Source organism: Nomascus leucogenys, chromosome 9 (assembly GCF_006542625.1).
Source record: "Nomascus leucogenys isolate Asia chromosome 9, Asia_NLE_v1, whole genome shotgun sequence".
Lineage (NCBI taxonomy): Eukaryota > Metazoa > Chordata > Mammalia > Primates > Hylobatidae > Nomascus > Nomascus leucogenys.
The window spans coordinates 12,240,999-12,255,724 of record NC_044389.1 but is presented as its reverse complement, the minus strand read 5'-3'; the positions used below and the strand labels follow the sequence as shown (position 1 = coordinate 12,255,724).

At 45.1% G+C, this 14,726-nt stretch overlaps 1 protein-coding gene across 7 annotated transcripts in view; it reads left to right on the top strand.

Moving 5' to 3' along the window:
- The window catches only part of ATP2B4 (ATPase plasma membrane Ca2+ transporting 4), a 115,415-nt gene extending 101,640 nt beyond the window's left edge, over nucleotides 1–13,775 (top strand). For 4 of the 7 annotated variants that reach the window (XM_030818613.1, XM_030818608.1, XM_030818609.1 and 1 more), the window contains one exon: nucleotides 9,237–13,775. In XM_030818613.1, coding sequence (XP_030674473.1) covers nucleotides 9,237–9,545 — 309 coding nt within the window. In that variant the 3' untranslated portion in view covers nucleotides 9,546–13,775. Of the gene's footprint in view, nucleotides 1–2,943; nucleotides 3,122–9,236 lie in introns of all 7 variants that reach the window. The other 3 variants (XM_030818614.1, XM_030818612.1, XM_030818615.1) reach the window with 2 other exon arrangements.
- Nucleotides 13,776–14,726: the final 951 nt, after the last annotated feature.

Below are 14,726 nucleotides of genomic sequence, written 5' to 3'. Positions count from 1 at the left end.
GCCTCCTTGCTCCTTTCCAGTCTTCTGTCCTGGGAGGCTGAGATTTATGGGCCTTCCTTCCCCTCCACTACCAATTTCTATTTCCTTGACTATGCACCTCTCTATAAGGTCTTTTTGGTTTCACTGCCTACATAGCTTTAGGTATCCTACCTTTCCCCATTGTTGGAGCACGAGGCAGTTGGGCCAAAATGGCATTAAAGCCTAAAGTGAGACATGTTCAAGATGCCACAGTGACCAAATCCACGCCATCCAGGATGCACCTGACTCTGGAAGCTGATGAGGCTAATGATGCTAACATGTATCCTGGATCCCTGAGGTCCGCTCCCAACATCAGCCCTTCAGCCTCAGCTGGGTTCTGACGAAACCCCCTGCCACCTCCACGTTGATCTTTATTGTCATTCTCATCGCAGTGCATTAGTATAGGAGGCGTTAGAAAACTTAGAGACTAGGCCAGGTGCGGTGGCTCACGCTTGTAATCCCAGCACTTTGGGAGGCCGAGGCGGGCGGATCACGAGGTCAGGAGATCGAGACCACGGTGAAACCCCGTCTCTACTAAAAATACAAAAAATTAGCCGGGCGTGGTGGCGGGCGCCTGTAGTCCCAGCTACTCGGAGAGGCTGAGGCAGGAGAATGGCATGAACCCGGGAGGCGGAGCTTGCAGTGAGCCAAGATTGCGCCACTGCACTCCAGCCTGGGCGACAGGGCGAGACTCCGTCTCAAAAAAAAAAAAAAAAGAAAACTTAGAGACTAGAACTATGGAGGTTGGGACCTTGTAACTCCAATAAGCACTGAAGAAGGTGTCTCTACAGTCCCTTCTTCCATGGAGCTGGAACCCCCGCACCCACCCCAAGTGTAAACCCTCTCCTCCTGCAGGCTCAAGCTCCTCAGTCCCAGGGAACTAAAACTGAATAATGTGAGGAAGCAGTAGCGTTTCTGCTCAATCTGTGATCTGGATCCAGAAACTAGCCCTAAACAGCTCATGGCTTCTCAGAAAGCTTTATGAAAGAACTATCTCACTCACATTCTGCCTACTTTCCCATCTTCCCTCCTGGGAAAATGAAGTCCAGTTAATGGAATCAGCACCTTTCCTACATTCCTGGTAGATTAACCCTTGGCATTAAGCAGATAGATATTTCTAAGATTATTCTACCAGATTCATGAAGGCTAAAGGGAATTCCTTTTGATTTCGTCCTTGTTACTTAGGGGTCAGGGATAAGGATGGTAGAGTTGATTGAGGCCCTAAATCAGGACCATTGTCAGAAAATGAATGGCATGGCCAGGCGCGGTGGCTCACACCTGTAATCCCAGCACTTTGGGAGGCCGAGGAGGGCAAATCACAAGGTCAGGAGTTCAAGACCAGCCCAGCCAGCATGATGAAACTCCGTCTCTACTAAAAATTAAAAAATTAGCTGGGCGTGGTGGTGCACACCTGTAGTCCCAGCTACTCAGGAGGCTGAGGCAGGAGAATGGCTTGAATCCAGCAGGCAGAGGTTGCAGTGAGCCAAGATCGTGCCATTGCACTCCAGCCTGGGTGACAGAGTAAGACTCTGTCTCAAAAAAAAAAGAGAAGGAAGGAAGGAGGGAAGGAGGGAGGGGGGAAGGAAGGAAGGAAGCTGGGCGCAGTGGCTGACGCCTGTAATCCCAGCACTTTGGGAGGCCGAGATGGGCGGATCACAAGGTCAGGAGATCGAGACCATCCCAGCTAACATGGTGAAACCCCGTCACTACTTAAAATACAAAAAAATAGCTGGCCTGGTGGCGGGCGCCTGTAGTCCCAGCTACTCGGGAGGCTGAGGCAGGAGAATGGTGTGAACCCAGGAGGCGGAGCTTGCAGTGAGCTCAGATCGCACCATTGCACTTCAGCCTGGGTGTCAAAAAAAAAAAAAAAAAGGAAGGAAGAAAATGAATGGCATTAATTGCCTCTGTCGCTGAGGAACAAGGCACTGAAAACCAGAGGCTACTTGTGTAAGCCTCGACCTATAGCTGTTTCAACCACCACCAACCAAAACCTCTTCCTCCCCCTCCCTCAGTCTAATTGCCGAGTTACTGTCAGCATTTCTGCCAGACATTTCAGATCTCTAATGCATTAATGCACTTAGTAGCATTCTCTATAGTGTGCTTGGCCACTGGGTTCTTGAGCTCCATTCTCAGGGACCCTGCCTACTTCAGCCCAGGGAAGGGATAGCTCAGACAAGATACCCAGAGGAGGATGAGCCCAGCAACTCATGGCCCAGGGGCCTTTCCATCATGGCCACTTGTATATTGGCTACTAAACGGCCCCTGTTTTTTATTTAAACACATGAGTTATTTTCCTGGAAAATCTGCAAAAATAGGTAGTCGGTTTCATTGATTTAGAGGTTCCTGAGCCTTGAAATTCAGTAATACATAATTTGCCTTCAGAATCTTCAATTGTTTGCCTTATTTTTAAGAGTACAGGTAAAAACGGGCCTGTAGGTGGAGGTTGCAGTGAATCAAGAGCGTGCCACTGCACTCCAGCCTGGGAGACAGATCGAGATTCCATCTCAAAAAAAAAAAAAAAAAAAAAAAAAAAGAGTACAGGTAAAAACAACGAACAATCTCTGTCTAACTGTTAGGAGTGATGGAGTAGGGAAAAGTCCCTTTAAATTTTAAATACTCTTGGCCCCCTCTACACCTCAAATGCCCACTGTGGATTCAAAGGGAAGAAAAAACTAGATTCTGGCTGGGCGTTGGGACTCCATGGCAAATTGTTCCCTAAATGAAGTATGATATGCAATTAACGTTTTTCTCCTCCTCACCATTGCTTTGTGTGGGAGGGAAGCTCTCTCTTGCTCTCTCCTGTCCCCTTTTCCCATCTACTTCCATCCCCGCTTCCCCAACCTTCCATGACCCTGCCTTCCTCTTTCTTCACCTCTCTCCGACTGACTGTGGAGCAAAGCTGTCTCACTCTCTGATTCTTTGCAGATCGACGTAATTAACACATTCCAGACGGGAGCCTCTTTTAAGGGAGTCCTAAGGCGACAGAACATGGGTCAACAACTTGATGTAAAACTTGTTCCTAGTTCATCCTATGTAGCAGTTGCACCAGTCAAATCTTCCCCCACCACTTCTGTTCCTGCTGTTTCATCTCCTCCTATGGGCAGTGAGTGATAGTCTATTATGATGCATGATTTGCTAAAATGACCACAAGAGAGCACGTGGCATCCACTTTAACCAACCATGGTTATCTTTTCCTTTTGGTGTTTCCCTTTGATATTTTGACTTAAGGGAAGAAAAGACAAAAATCCCACTCTAAAACCTCTGTGCCCTTGTATTTTATTTTTGTAATGTAGAAAAGCTATTAAACCTTAACTGTTTTAAAGACAATAATTCTGTTTTCTGATTGTTCCTCTGCATTGCTCGTTTCTTCCTTTTCTTGAGTTTTGTTTTGCTTTGCTTTGCCTTTTTTGTTTGTCTGTTTGTTGCTTTGCCGGGGTATGTTGTTGTTCCTCTCTTCTCTTCCTGCTCCTTTGAGTCTGAACTCTACCTCCTAAGCTTAGATGTGAGGTTAGGCCAGAGGAAAACCCAGGAGATTTCTTTACATGGGGGCAAGGTTTGGGATCTTTTGAGGAAAGGTAGGAAGGGAGCTAATGTGCCCATGGGTGTGTTTTGATTAGTGGACCTGTCATAACTGAGCCAATACTAAACTTGGTCAATAATAATAGTCCATTTGGCTACCACTGTATTGCCGACTGGCAATTTTAGCATAAAAGTTGTAGCTGGCCGGGCACGATGGCTCACGCCTATAATCCCAGCACTTTGGGAGACCGAAGCAGATCACGAGATCAGGAGATCAAGACCATCCTGGCTAACACGGTGAAACCCTGTCTCTACTAAAAATACAAAAAATTAGCTGGGCATGGTGGCAGGCGCCTGTAGTCCTGTAGCTACTCGGGAGGCTAAGACAGGAGAATCACTTGAACTCGGGAGGCGGAAGTTACAGTGAGCCAAGATTGTGCCACTGCACTCCAACCTGGGCGATAGAGCAAGACTCTGTCTCAAAAAGAAAAAAAAGTTGTAGCTATAGGTGAAGAAAAGAAGGTAGTTCAGTTCAAATGTATATGGTTGAACATCGCCGTTATTTTACTTTTCTGGGACTCCGGTTTAAAAATCAGTTAATCTTGGTTGGGTGCGGTGGCTAACGCCTGTAACCCCAACTTTAGGAGGCCGAGGTGGGCGGATCACCTGAGGTCAGGAGTTCAAGACCAGCCTGGCCAACATGGCGAAACCCTGTCTCTACAAAAATACAAAAATTAGCTGGGCAACGTGGTGTGTGCCTGTAATCCCAGCTACTCGGGAGGCTGAGGCGGGAGAATCACTTGAACCCGGGAGTCGGAGGTTGCAGTGAGCTGAGATAGCACCATTGCACTCCAACCTGGGCAACAGAGTGAGACTCCGTCTCAAAAAAAAAAAAAGAGGCTGGGCACAGTGGTTCACGCCTGTAATCCCAGCACTCTGTGAGGCTGAGGCAGGTGGATCACAAGGTCAGGAGTTCAAGACCAGCCTGGCCAATATGGTGAAACCCTGTCTCTACTAAAAAATACAAAAATTAGCCAGGCATGGTGGCACGCACCTATAGTCCCAGCTCCTCAGGAGGCTGAGGCAGGAGAATCGCTGGAACCCAGGAGGCGGAGGTTGCAGTGAGCCAAGATGTTCTACTGCACTCCAGCCTGGGTGACAGAGAGAGACTCCATCTCAAAAAAAAAAAAACAAAAAACAAAGAAAAAAAATCAATTAGTTCACATGAAGGTAGGAGAAATATACAAAAGAGTCAAAATAACACTTTTTCTTCATTTACTAAACTTTTAGGAGTTTCTGAAGAGGAGTGCCTTTTATTTTGCTTCTCCTTTTCTCTAGTTTGATTGTTTCACCAATAGCCAGCACTTACTTTGCACATAAAGTTTCAGGAAGCCCTTTCTCAGCCAGACTTTCAATTGGAATGTTATCAACTCACAACCTAAGATCTGGTGTTCCCATTGGTAGATTCTTGGATTCTTGCTAATACTTATGTCCTCCTATTTGTGGTCATTTTCCCTTCCCCAAATAGGACTCAGAGGGGAGAGAGAAGGTAGCCAGCTCTTTGCTGATAATGTGGGAAAGAGTTTATCTGTATTAAATATAATGTGGGTTTCAAATATCTCAGTGTTCAGTCTGTTCCTTCCTCCCCCATTCCCAACCTCACCGCCCCCCACCCGGACCTCTGGGAAGGGGCTAAAGAAAGGTTGCCTTGTCTGTGGTTCACATGATCACGGACTGTGTGGGTTGACCAGACTTAGATTTGTTTTGTCTCTTTAGCCAAAGTGTTCTGATGTGAGGAGTGGGGGTGGGACTTGATAGAGATAAATACAATTTCTTTAGGTCAAAAAAACAGGCAAGAAAGAACTCACTAAGTCTTGCCCTGCAAGTATCCAGGAACCTCTCCCACTAGTTCTTTCATATTCCTCTCTTAATTCCTTTTTTCCTTCTAGTTCTGCCATCCCCTTCTAACTAGCTTCTGTTCTGTTTTAATCATCCCTTTCTGGTAGGAAGGGTTAGTGTCAGATATCCTGATAGTTTGATGGTAGAAAGAGACTAAGCGGAAGACTGGGATCTTGTAGAGCAGCTGGTAGAGGGTGTGCTCCAAACCCTGGAAGACTAGAAGATCAGAGAGACAGGCCACACCTGCTCTTTCTCCAGCTGTGCCTTTTTAGTTGGAGCTCCTAGAAGTTATAGCCCTTTTAAAACCCTCTTTCCCATTCCAGATCTCCAAATGAATTCAACTGTTTGTCCAACCTTCAATAGATAGATCTCTAAGATTTCTCTGCATAGGGAGGCCCTATTCCTTTTCTCCTGGTTTCTGAAAAGAGCAGAAAACTGCCCGGTGCAGTGGCTCATGCCTGTAATCCCAGCACTTTGGGAGGCCGAGGCAGGTGGATTACTTGAGGTCAGGAGTTCGAGACCAGCCTGGCCAACATGGTGAAACCTCATTTCTACTAAAAATAGAAAAAAAAATAGCTGAGTGTGGTGGTGCACGCCTGTAATCCCAGCTACTCTAGAGGCTGAGGCAGGAGAATTGCTTGAACTCGGGAGGCAGAGGTTGCAGTGAGCTGAGATCACGCCATTGCACTCCAGCTTGGGTAACGAGTGAAACTCCATCCCAAAAGAAAAAAAGAAAGGCAGAAAACTGCAGAATGAGAAAATGGAGTCTTCACCTGCCCACTCGTTGAGCTGCAGAGAGTAGCCCCCAGCACTCATACCCAGTCTCCTGAGTCATGAAAAGAGTTGCTCTTCAACCAGCCACTTCCACCTGTAGGCCAGGGCCCCAGAAGAGACATTTCCCCAAGGTTTTGAGAAATGATGACCAGGAAGGGAAGGGTAGACGGGCTGTGTGGAGACTGCTCAAAGCTTTCCCTGCACCTGCTTCACTAGCCCTGTCTTGTCCCCATACACTGCTCATGCACCAGGCATCATGCTCCAGGAAGGGGAGATGCCAGCCCTGGGTGGATTGGTGGTGATATAATGTGTGGTTGTTCATCAGCATGTGTTCTCTGAGGCCAGTGCTGGAGTTGGGGCATCCTGGCACAGCCCCATGCCCTCTCCTCCCTCACCCTTCTCTCCACCCACCAAACCAGCTGGTGCTCCCTAGCTGTCTGACCCCTCTTCATGTGAGCTTCCTTACAGGTGGCTGGTTTCCCTTTAGATTCCAGAAGTCCTGCAGTCTAGCTGGATGACTGTTTCTTGCTCCCCAAAAGACGTTTCCCATATTTTTTCCATCTACCCATCCCCAATTCACTTTTATCTTCCTCTTTGTTTGCCTGTAACAGTACTATTGGTCACCCCAACAGGTGAGAGGAAAAGCCAACAAACAGGGCTCCAGACCCTAACTCCAACCCCAGTTGTTACAAATTTATTTTCTATACTGGACTTCACATGTAATTTTTTCTATAAAGTATTCAATTGAATGGAAGCAGGAAGTTGAAAATCACTGATATTGAAGATGATGTACTGGCGGATAAAGGCACCTGCCCTCCTGTAATATTCAGTAGAAATTTTGAGATCTTGAAAGCATATGAAAAATGTGGGCTATGTTATCACTCCTGACAGTGATGGCTTTGATGGAGTGGGATGACTTTGGACCCATCTCTTGGTCAGTGTATCTGTGCCAGGGCCAAAGGAGAAGGCACTGGGTTTGGACTCACTTAATCCAAATTGCCTTGCTCTGAGATTTTATGTAGATCAATGAAAACTTGAGACTTCCTGAAGACCAGATGGAGCCTCCATTCCATCTGATCTCACCTAGATCTGGAGCAAAGGCAACATGACAGGTAAAATTCGCACATTAGATGGTCAAGTAGGAATCAGATAATAAAAATGTGGTCCTCACTTTCTGTTCAGCATGGTGAGTGTGTGCCTGCGCTCCCTGATTCTTCTTGGCTGAGGTGTTGAGCTGATACTATTGAGTGGCAAGGAGTCCTTTGCCTTCTGAGCTTTGAGCACCCTCAGTCCTGGGTGGGTCTGCAGGCTGTAGTAGAGTGGGACAAGATAAAGAAAGCCTTAGCCAGCAGAGACACATTCTCCTCCAGAGAAAACGGACCAACAGTATTGATAGTGAGCCTTCTTTGAGTGGTATTTATGAAGGTTCTGTATGGTGGTAGGAAGCACTGGAACAGGTGATCCAACCAGTTTATTTGGCTGACTCTTTGTATCCTCTGCTGTCTCCAAATTCTTGTGTCTTCTCCTGGAATATACTTTTTGCTTAAACAGCAGAGGAATGAAAGAGGTACCCTACCCCCACCTTCATCACTCCTACCCCTCCAACCTCAACAGTTTCCCCCACATTACTCCCATTTCTTTTCTGAGTGAAGATTTTTTGGACAAGACTAGGATCAGCCACCTTCCAACAACTAAAACTGTCCTACAACCATTTACCTTTCCCCTGGCCCCTCTCTCCAACTTCTCAGAGCTCCAACCCTCTCCCTCTACCCCAATTCTACCAACCCTGATTCTAAGCCATGCCTCAGAGAGACCTACAGTTCAGAAAAGCAGAGCTGCCAAAATTGCTGGTGCCTGTGGACAAGCAAAAGCTGTTCACAGGCATCAATTATTGTCAGTTTTTTCTTCGTGACTCTGAACTGACCGAATCCCTTCCTTTTTGTGCAGTAGGACAGAGACTATGACACTGGGCAATACATCTCCTTTTGTACAGTAAAACCGCACGTAGTTTCCTTTCCTTCATCCTCTTCATCCACCCCATCAGAAAGGCCACTTGTTTGTAGCACTGCCTCCTGGATTAGGTTTCTCTCCCTGGTCCCTTTCATTCCCTTCTCCACATAAGACTATGCTCCTCTTCACAATTTGGAAACAGCTGGAGAAAGCAGCATGATTGGGCACAGTTGCTGTGTATCAGAGACATGAACGCGCATTTGAATTTTGAGAGCCAGGTCTTTTCTCAATAGGCAGGAGGAAGGCATCTTTTGACACCTGTATTTTATCCACTTCTAGGGAAGGGGCTGAAGGAGTGAAGTTCTGTGTTATTTGCCGGGAGGAGACACAGTGGTGGTTGTGGGATGTAAAAATATGCATGTTTCCTGGCTGAAAGGGCAAATTATTATTAGAGAGTTTTAAGTTCCTGCATGCTGCTGACACAAATGAAGATTGGTTTGTCTGCCTGGCTGCACAGTATTCATGGTCACTCATCACCCAACGTGTATTATGTGCAGATTGGTGTATGCTGGCTCTTTGAGGTCTTTAAACAGATAACTAAAGCTCAATGCATAATTTTTCCATTCCACAGTCACAAAATGTTTGGCCTCAGCACAGAAATCCACATGTCTGGATCATCTTTTTAAGTTTGGCTATGAATTTGCATCTAGTTCCCATGTCCTTGCCCTCCATCTAAAAGAACTAATGAAACTTCTTGTTTTCTGTTTCATTTTAAAAGTAGATTGTTTGGGAATGCTAACGTTGCTTTGAGTTTTCTACTTTTTTTAATGCAGCTTTCAAAATATCCTAGTTGTCTGCCGTCACTCACCCCAGCCCACCCCACTGCTTGAAAGTTGAGCCATGTGATGTTTCTAGTGCCCCATGATCTCTTCTGATGTGTGTTTGGTTTTGGTTGCTGAGCAGTCATGTTTTATAGTCTGGGTTTTGTTCCTCTCCTAAAACCACCATCTCCTTGTTCTGCTGGCCAATTCTCACCTCCCTATTTTCTCATCCTCCTTTTCCTTCCCCCGGTATAGATCAAAGTGGTCAAAGCGTTCCATAGTTCTCTCCACGAAAGCATTCAGAAACCCTACAACCAAAAGTCCATCCACAGCTTCATGACCCACCCTGAATTCGCCATAGATGAGGAGTTGCCACGAACACCACTCCTGGATGAGGAAGAGGAGGAAAATCCTGACAAGGCTTCTAAGTTTGGGACTAGGGTGCTCCTGTTGGATGGTGAGGTCACTCCATACGCCAATACAAACAACAATGCGGTGGATTGCAACCAAGTGCAGCTCCCCCAGTCGGACAGCTCTCTACAGAGCCTAGAGACATCGGTTTGAATTTTCTTTCTCTGACTCTCATCCCTATGTTCCCTATTTCCATTTTCATCTGTCCCATCTATGAGGTGATGATGGGAATTTTCATCGTCATGTCAGCTGCTGTGTGAACAGCAGTGTGTGTGAAGTGAACCTCTACCTGACCATGAAGAGGCAAGAGCACAGACTTACAAGGATTTCAACTTAAGCTTGACTTGGGGTTTGTAGCGGGACCCAGTCAAACCCCAGGCAGGTCATGGTAGAATCTACTCCTTGGTAGTCACTTGTCATTTTGAAAGAAATGATGACAATCCTCTCGGCATCACCCCACCCCACATTCTCCCCTGATGTTCATCTCCTGAATTCTGGATTTTGTCCTACAAGTCTGTGCCATTTATAAACTAAGTTGAGGGTTCAGAGGGAGACAAATATCCCCAAGTGAAATATGTTGCGGTAGAGATGGAATGTATAAAATCCGCCAGTAGTGTGATTGTTTTTCAATTTTTCCCACTTTGAAAACTTACACCTAAAGGCCTGTAGGCCTCTAACTCTTTCTGCCCTTTCATTCAAATCTCTCCAAGTTTCTTTGTCTTTTGTCCTCCCTTCCTTTCCTTTTTTTTTTTTTTAAATGATGATTAAGAAAATGGAAAGGATATGGATGAATTGTGTAAACTTAGATCTTTCTCCCTTTTGGCCCAAAAGAACCCTCGATTTAGTTCTAGAATCCAACCAGTTTCTTTGTTAAAAGGGTCCTTTTGAAGCAGTTAAGTGCTGGTAAGAATATTTCTCCGTTGTTGCCAGGTTACCTTCTGCTTTTAAACTGCCATCTTGTCAAGTGCATGTGGTTCTTAAGTGCCAGGGAGATCAGCCTTGCCCATGAAGGTTGCATATGTGTGGTATAGAGTTTTTACCTGAAAGCCTGAGCTTTCTCTTATTCCTAAAGTGGTGGCAAAAGAATGAACTGGGTATGACCCTGCCCCCTTACTGGGCTTGGATATTGAGGACCAGATGCTGCCAAATCTAGGACAAGACAGAACATCAAAGCAGACTTTTGTGGTCTCCTCTTTGGGGTGACCACTGCTTTCAAAGCCATCTGCCAAGGCTCTCCAGGGCAGGACCTGACTGGTGGGGAATGAGTGTTCAGAAGCCTTGGGAGAGGCCAAAGAGCCATTCTAGTATGATCTGAGAAAACCTTCCTGCAGAGGCCAGAAACCTTGAGCTTAGGTGCCTGGGGACCAGCTTCGACATTCTCTCCAGTTTCTGATTCTACTTTTTGCCACGTGTCACAACTTTTCCAGTCTCTGAGAAGGTCCCAGCCTTTCTCAAATACTCTGATTTTGAAAATATGTATCCAAAGTGGGAGGCCCCTGTGACATTTTGCCAACTTAAAGGAGAAAAAGACCCCCCACACACGGCACACTCCCCCCTCCTCCAGCCCCTGCTTCAGCCACATGCTCCAGCTGCTGCCCAGTAAAGCCCTGTGCCTTTTTTTCCCTGAATATTGCCCAAAGCATCCCCTTCCCATCTGCCTCTCAGGAGTTGGGGACTTTGCTAGGAGATTTTTTAAGTGTTCCTTACTGGGACAAGGTGGAGCCAGGTTTGCAGGAGCTCTGTTTGTATCCCTGCTGGTGTTGACTTCTGTGCAGGGGCCAGTTCATGTCCCTGACTCTCACCTCCCATTAGATAGATGAAGCCCACCCCCCTTTCTAGAGTGATGAGAGTCAAGAAGAGGGGACGTATGAACTGCCAAATTCCCATGTGAGAGGAAGATGACCTGATCCACCTAGCCTTTTCTTCTGGATCTGTCCTCCCTCACCCCTTTCACCTGAGCTGTCCACAGTGGGAAACATAAAGAAACAATGCCCCCTACGTATCCCCATGACTACATAATCCATCATCGTAGGAAATAGGAAAGCAAATTTGATTTTGGTTTTGTAAAACGTACATGCTTCAATAATTCTTTTTTGTGTCTTAAATACTCATAGGGGAAAAAAACAGCTCACCCAAGGTGTTAGGTTTCACATATATATTCATCAACTACTTTAGAAGATTTAATTCTATCAAATCTTGTATTACCTCAGATCATTTTAAATAGCAAGCCAATAACGAGCTTTGAAGGCTATTTTACCATTCCTGTTCACAAAAGACTCTCATGGTGCCTGACAGGTTACCCTTGAGGGCTTGTGTCTACTTTTTAAAAGTCAATGGTTTTTTTCTTGTGTTCTAGTTTCCATAATAGGAGAGAAAATATAGAAATATATGCAAAAATTATAGTTTTCTTTAGATCAGAAACTGATATTTTTGGGTCAGCCATATGTATTTTGTTTAAAGGATTTAAAATAAAGTGCCGTCATGTAGCCCTGTGGAAGGGAGCACATAACCAGCTGTTTGGCATGACAGGTGACTTAGTATATTTGTAATTGGTTTTAAAACCAATACACCGTACTTTCTTTCTGCAAACAGCCATCTTTATACTTAGGGAAAAAAATTGTTGGGTTCTAGACTTTTTTAATATAAATTTTGTTGATATGGAATTAAGTAAGTTTAAGTGTCTATGTGCATATGTTTTTTATATAAGTTTTTTCTATTCAGTTTCACTGATCCAACTGGCAGTGGGTAAATACGGCATAAGTTAATAACACTTTTCCCCGAAATGGTGCTTTGGATTTGAAAAGGGTCTGATGGGGAGAAGGAGAACGTATCATCCTAGCTTCCTCTCTTAATAAACCTAGAAAAACGGGTAGTAAACTGTGGATAGTCAGGAAAACACCCAGCAAGGGACACAGCTGTCAGGAAATGAATCTTCCCATCAACCCCCACCATGCAGATGGATAGACAGACTCTTTCCTGACTAGTTATTAGGATCAGGGGCCTCTGTTGGATTTGTGTTTCTTGAAGAATAGCTGGCAGAGTAGTATCAAAGACACGAATATCTCCTGGTCTATAAGGATACTCTGATTTGAGGTTTGCATTTTTCATGGTTTTTATTTCGTGTTCCCCCTGGAGTTTTCCCTTAGTGAGTTTTTGTGCAAGGATCTTATTTGTGATGCCTTCCCTCCCCTAGAAAGATTTTGTGCAATATATTAAATGGGGACAGAATTCTAAATGGATAAAACAGTGGCTGGTTCTAGCCCTGAGTGACAGTCTTAAGGCTAGGTCCTTCCCATAGTATCGTCTGTCCTCTAGAATGACTCTCCTATCCCTAAAGGGGTTAAGAGAAAGATCACCTAGAAATCCCCCTGGACGCTTGTGGGTTCTTTAGGGTTTGAGTTTCTTCTTCCCCTTGAGCTTCAGAGAGGAGAGTTGGCACGGTTAAATCTGAATGGTTACCTCACTGCTGAAAACACAGAGGGGCATGGCACACTCGCTTGTGCGGAAAAGCCTCTAAATGCATCCCTTCCTTTCTTTCCTGCTTCCTTTGCCTTACAATTGAAGCAGCCCGTGGTACCATCACAGTATGCAGAGACTTCCTCACCTTTCATGTCTAGGGACCAACCCCAATGCATTGGTGAGGGTGGGCACTTATAAATGCCTGCTATTGTTAAGCCATTCCAGCCTCTTCCTCTGAATAGACCAGATGCCCTTTCACTTAGTTCAGTGCCAGTCCTTTTGCCTTCCCAACCCTGCTGTTAGGCCTGCTGTTCCCTTTGCTCTTGATTAGGAGAGATGGAAGGAGATGAGCTCCCATAACTGAATTGGCCTTTGGTTCATGTTTTCTCCCCATATGTATATATGCCATATGTGAATATGCCATATATATGTGCCAACAAATCTATCTACGTTGTTCTTTTCAAATTAGCACGCAGATAGGAATTTTGAGTTTCTTCTTCTTTTAGTAACCAGTATAACAAGCACTGGTATTTTTGTACAAAAAAGAAAAGCAAAACAAAAAATTGACTATTGTGGTCTGCATGACATAAACAAACAAATGGTGATATCAAAGCAACGTATACCCCAGTCCAGTGTGTGTTGCCATAATTTGCAATTCAGCTTAACAGCGCACCCAATCTATATTTGCATTTTGATATTATTTAAGCTCTATGTACAAGGTTTTGCATGTATTTATATGGTTCTTAGGGAAAAAAAATGCTATAAACTGGCAAATCTGAAATTCAAATGTGTTGTTCCACTGAGAACAGAAGAAGAAGAGGAGTTTTAAAAGGGATAATTTGTTGGAACCAATAAAGCTTTTTGCTGATGAACAGAAACCAATACTGCTGTGCACTGAGAATAAAAACTCATGCCCACTTGTAACTGTGCTGTCCTCAATGCGTCTCCACTTTTGGGTAATGCCACTGATTGTCTGTTGAAGTTGAGAAGGGAAATGCCGCAACCACAAGGACAACCCCATTTAAACAGGCACAGAATTCAGCTTACCACCAGACTCTGACAAACGCTTCCCATCCCTCTGGGCCCTTGCATTGGCTTCATTCCCTTGTAGTGTAAGCTTTGCTCCACCCACCTTGGTTAGAATCCACAATTCAGGAGCTGGAGCTTTTGGAAGAATAAGAAAGAGGCAGTCCTTGCTTTTTTCTTTCCTTTTTTTTTTTTTTTTTTTTTTTTTGGTTTTGGTTTTGGTTTGTTTTATATGAAATGTCTTTTAGGAGAAGTAGTTTCCCTTATATTAGCTGCCTTTCCCTTGGGTTCTCCACCCTCCCCCTCCCTTCCCTATAGTTTAAAAAATGTCTTTCATTAATCGAGTCTTGCTAGAGACTCATATTAGGCCCCAGTTTCAGGTCAAAACAGCTTCCTGGCAGGTCATTTACATTCTGAGCTTTCATATCTGAGACAACTCCTTCCTGCAGCTCTCATGCAGGTGCACGACGAAGTTCCCCAACCCTCTTTTAAAATATCACAGGGAGGAGCCAGGCACAGTGGTTCACACCTGTTGTCCCAGCTACTGGGGAGGTGAAGGGGCTGAGGTGGGAGGATCGCTTGAGCCCAGGAGTTTAAGTCCAGCCTGGGCAACATGGCAAGGCCCCATCTCTAAAATACACACACATACACACACACATTATAAGGAGGAAAGGACCTTGTCCACTCCCCAAATTCCTTTAAGAAAAGCGTGACATTGAAGAACGCCTCAAACTCTCCTGGCTATTTTAATAGGCTGGTTCTGAAAGAGGAGCTAGCTGTGGTTGAAAAAGACTTATGGGTGGGTGCAGTGGCTCACGCCTTTAATCCCAACAGTTTGGGAGGCCAAGA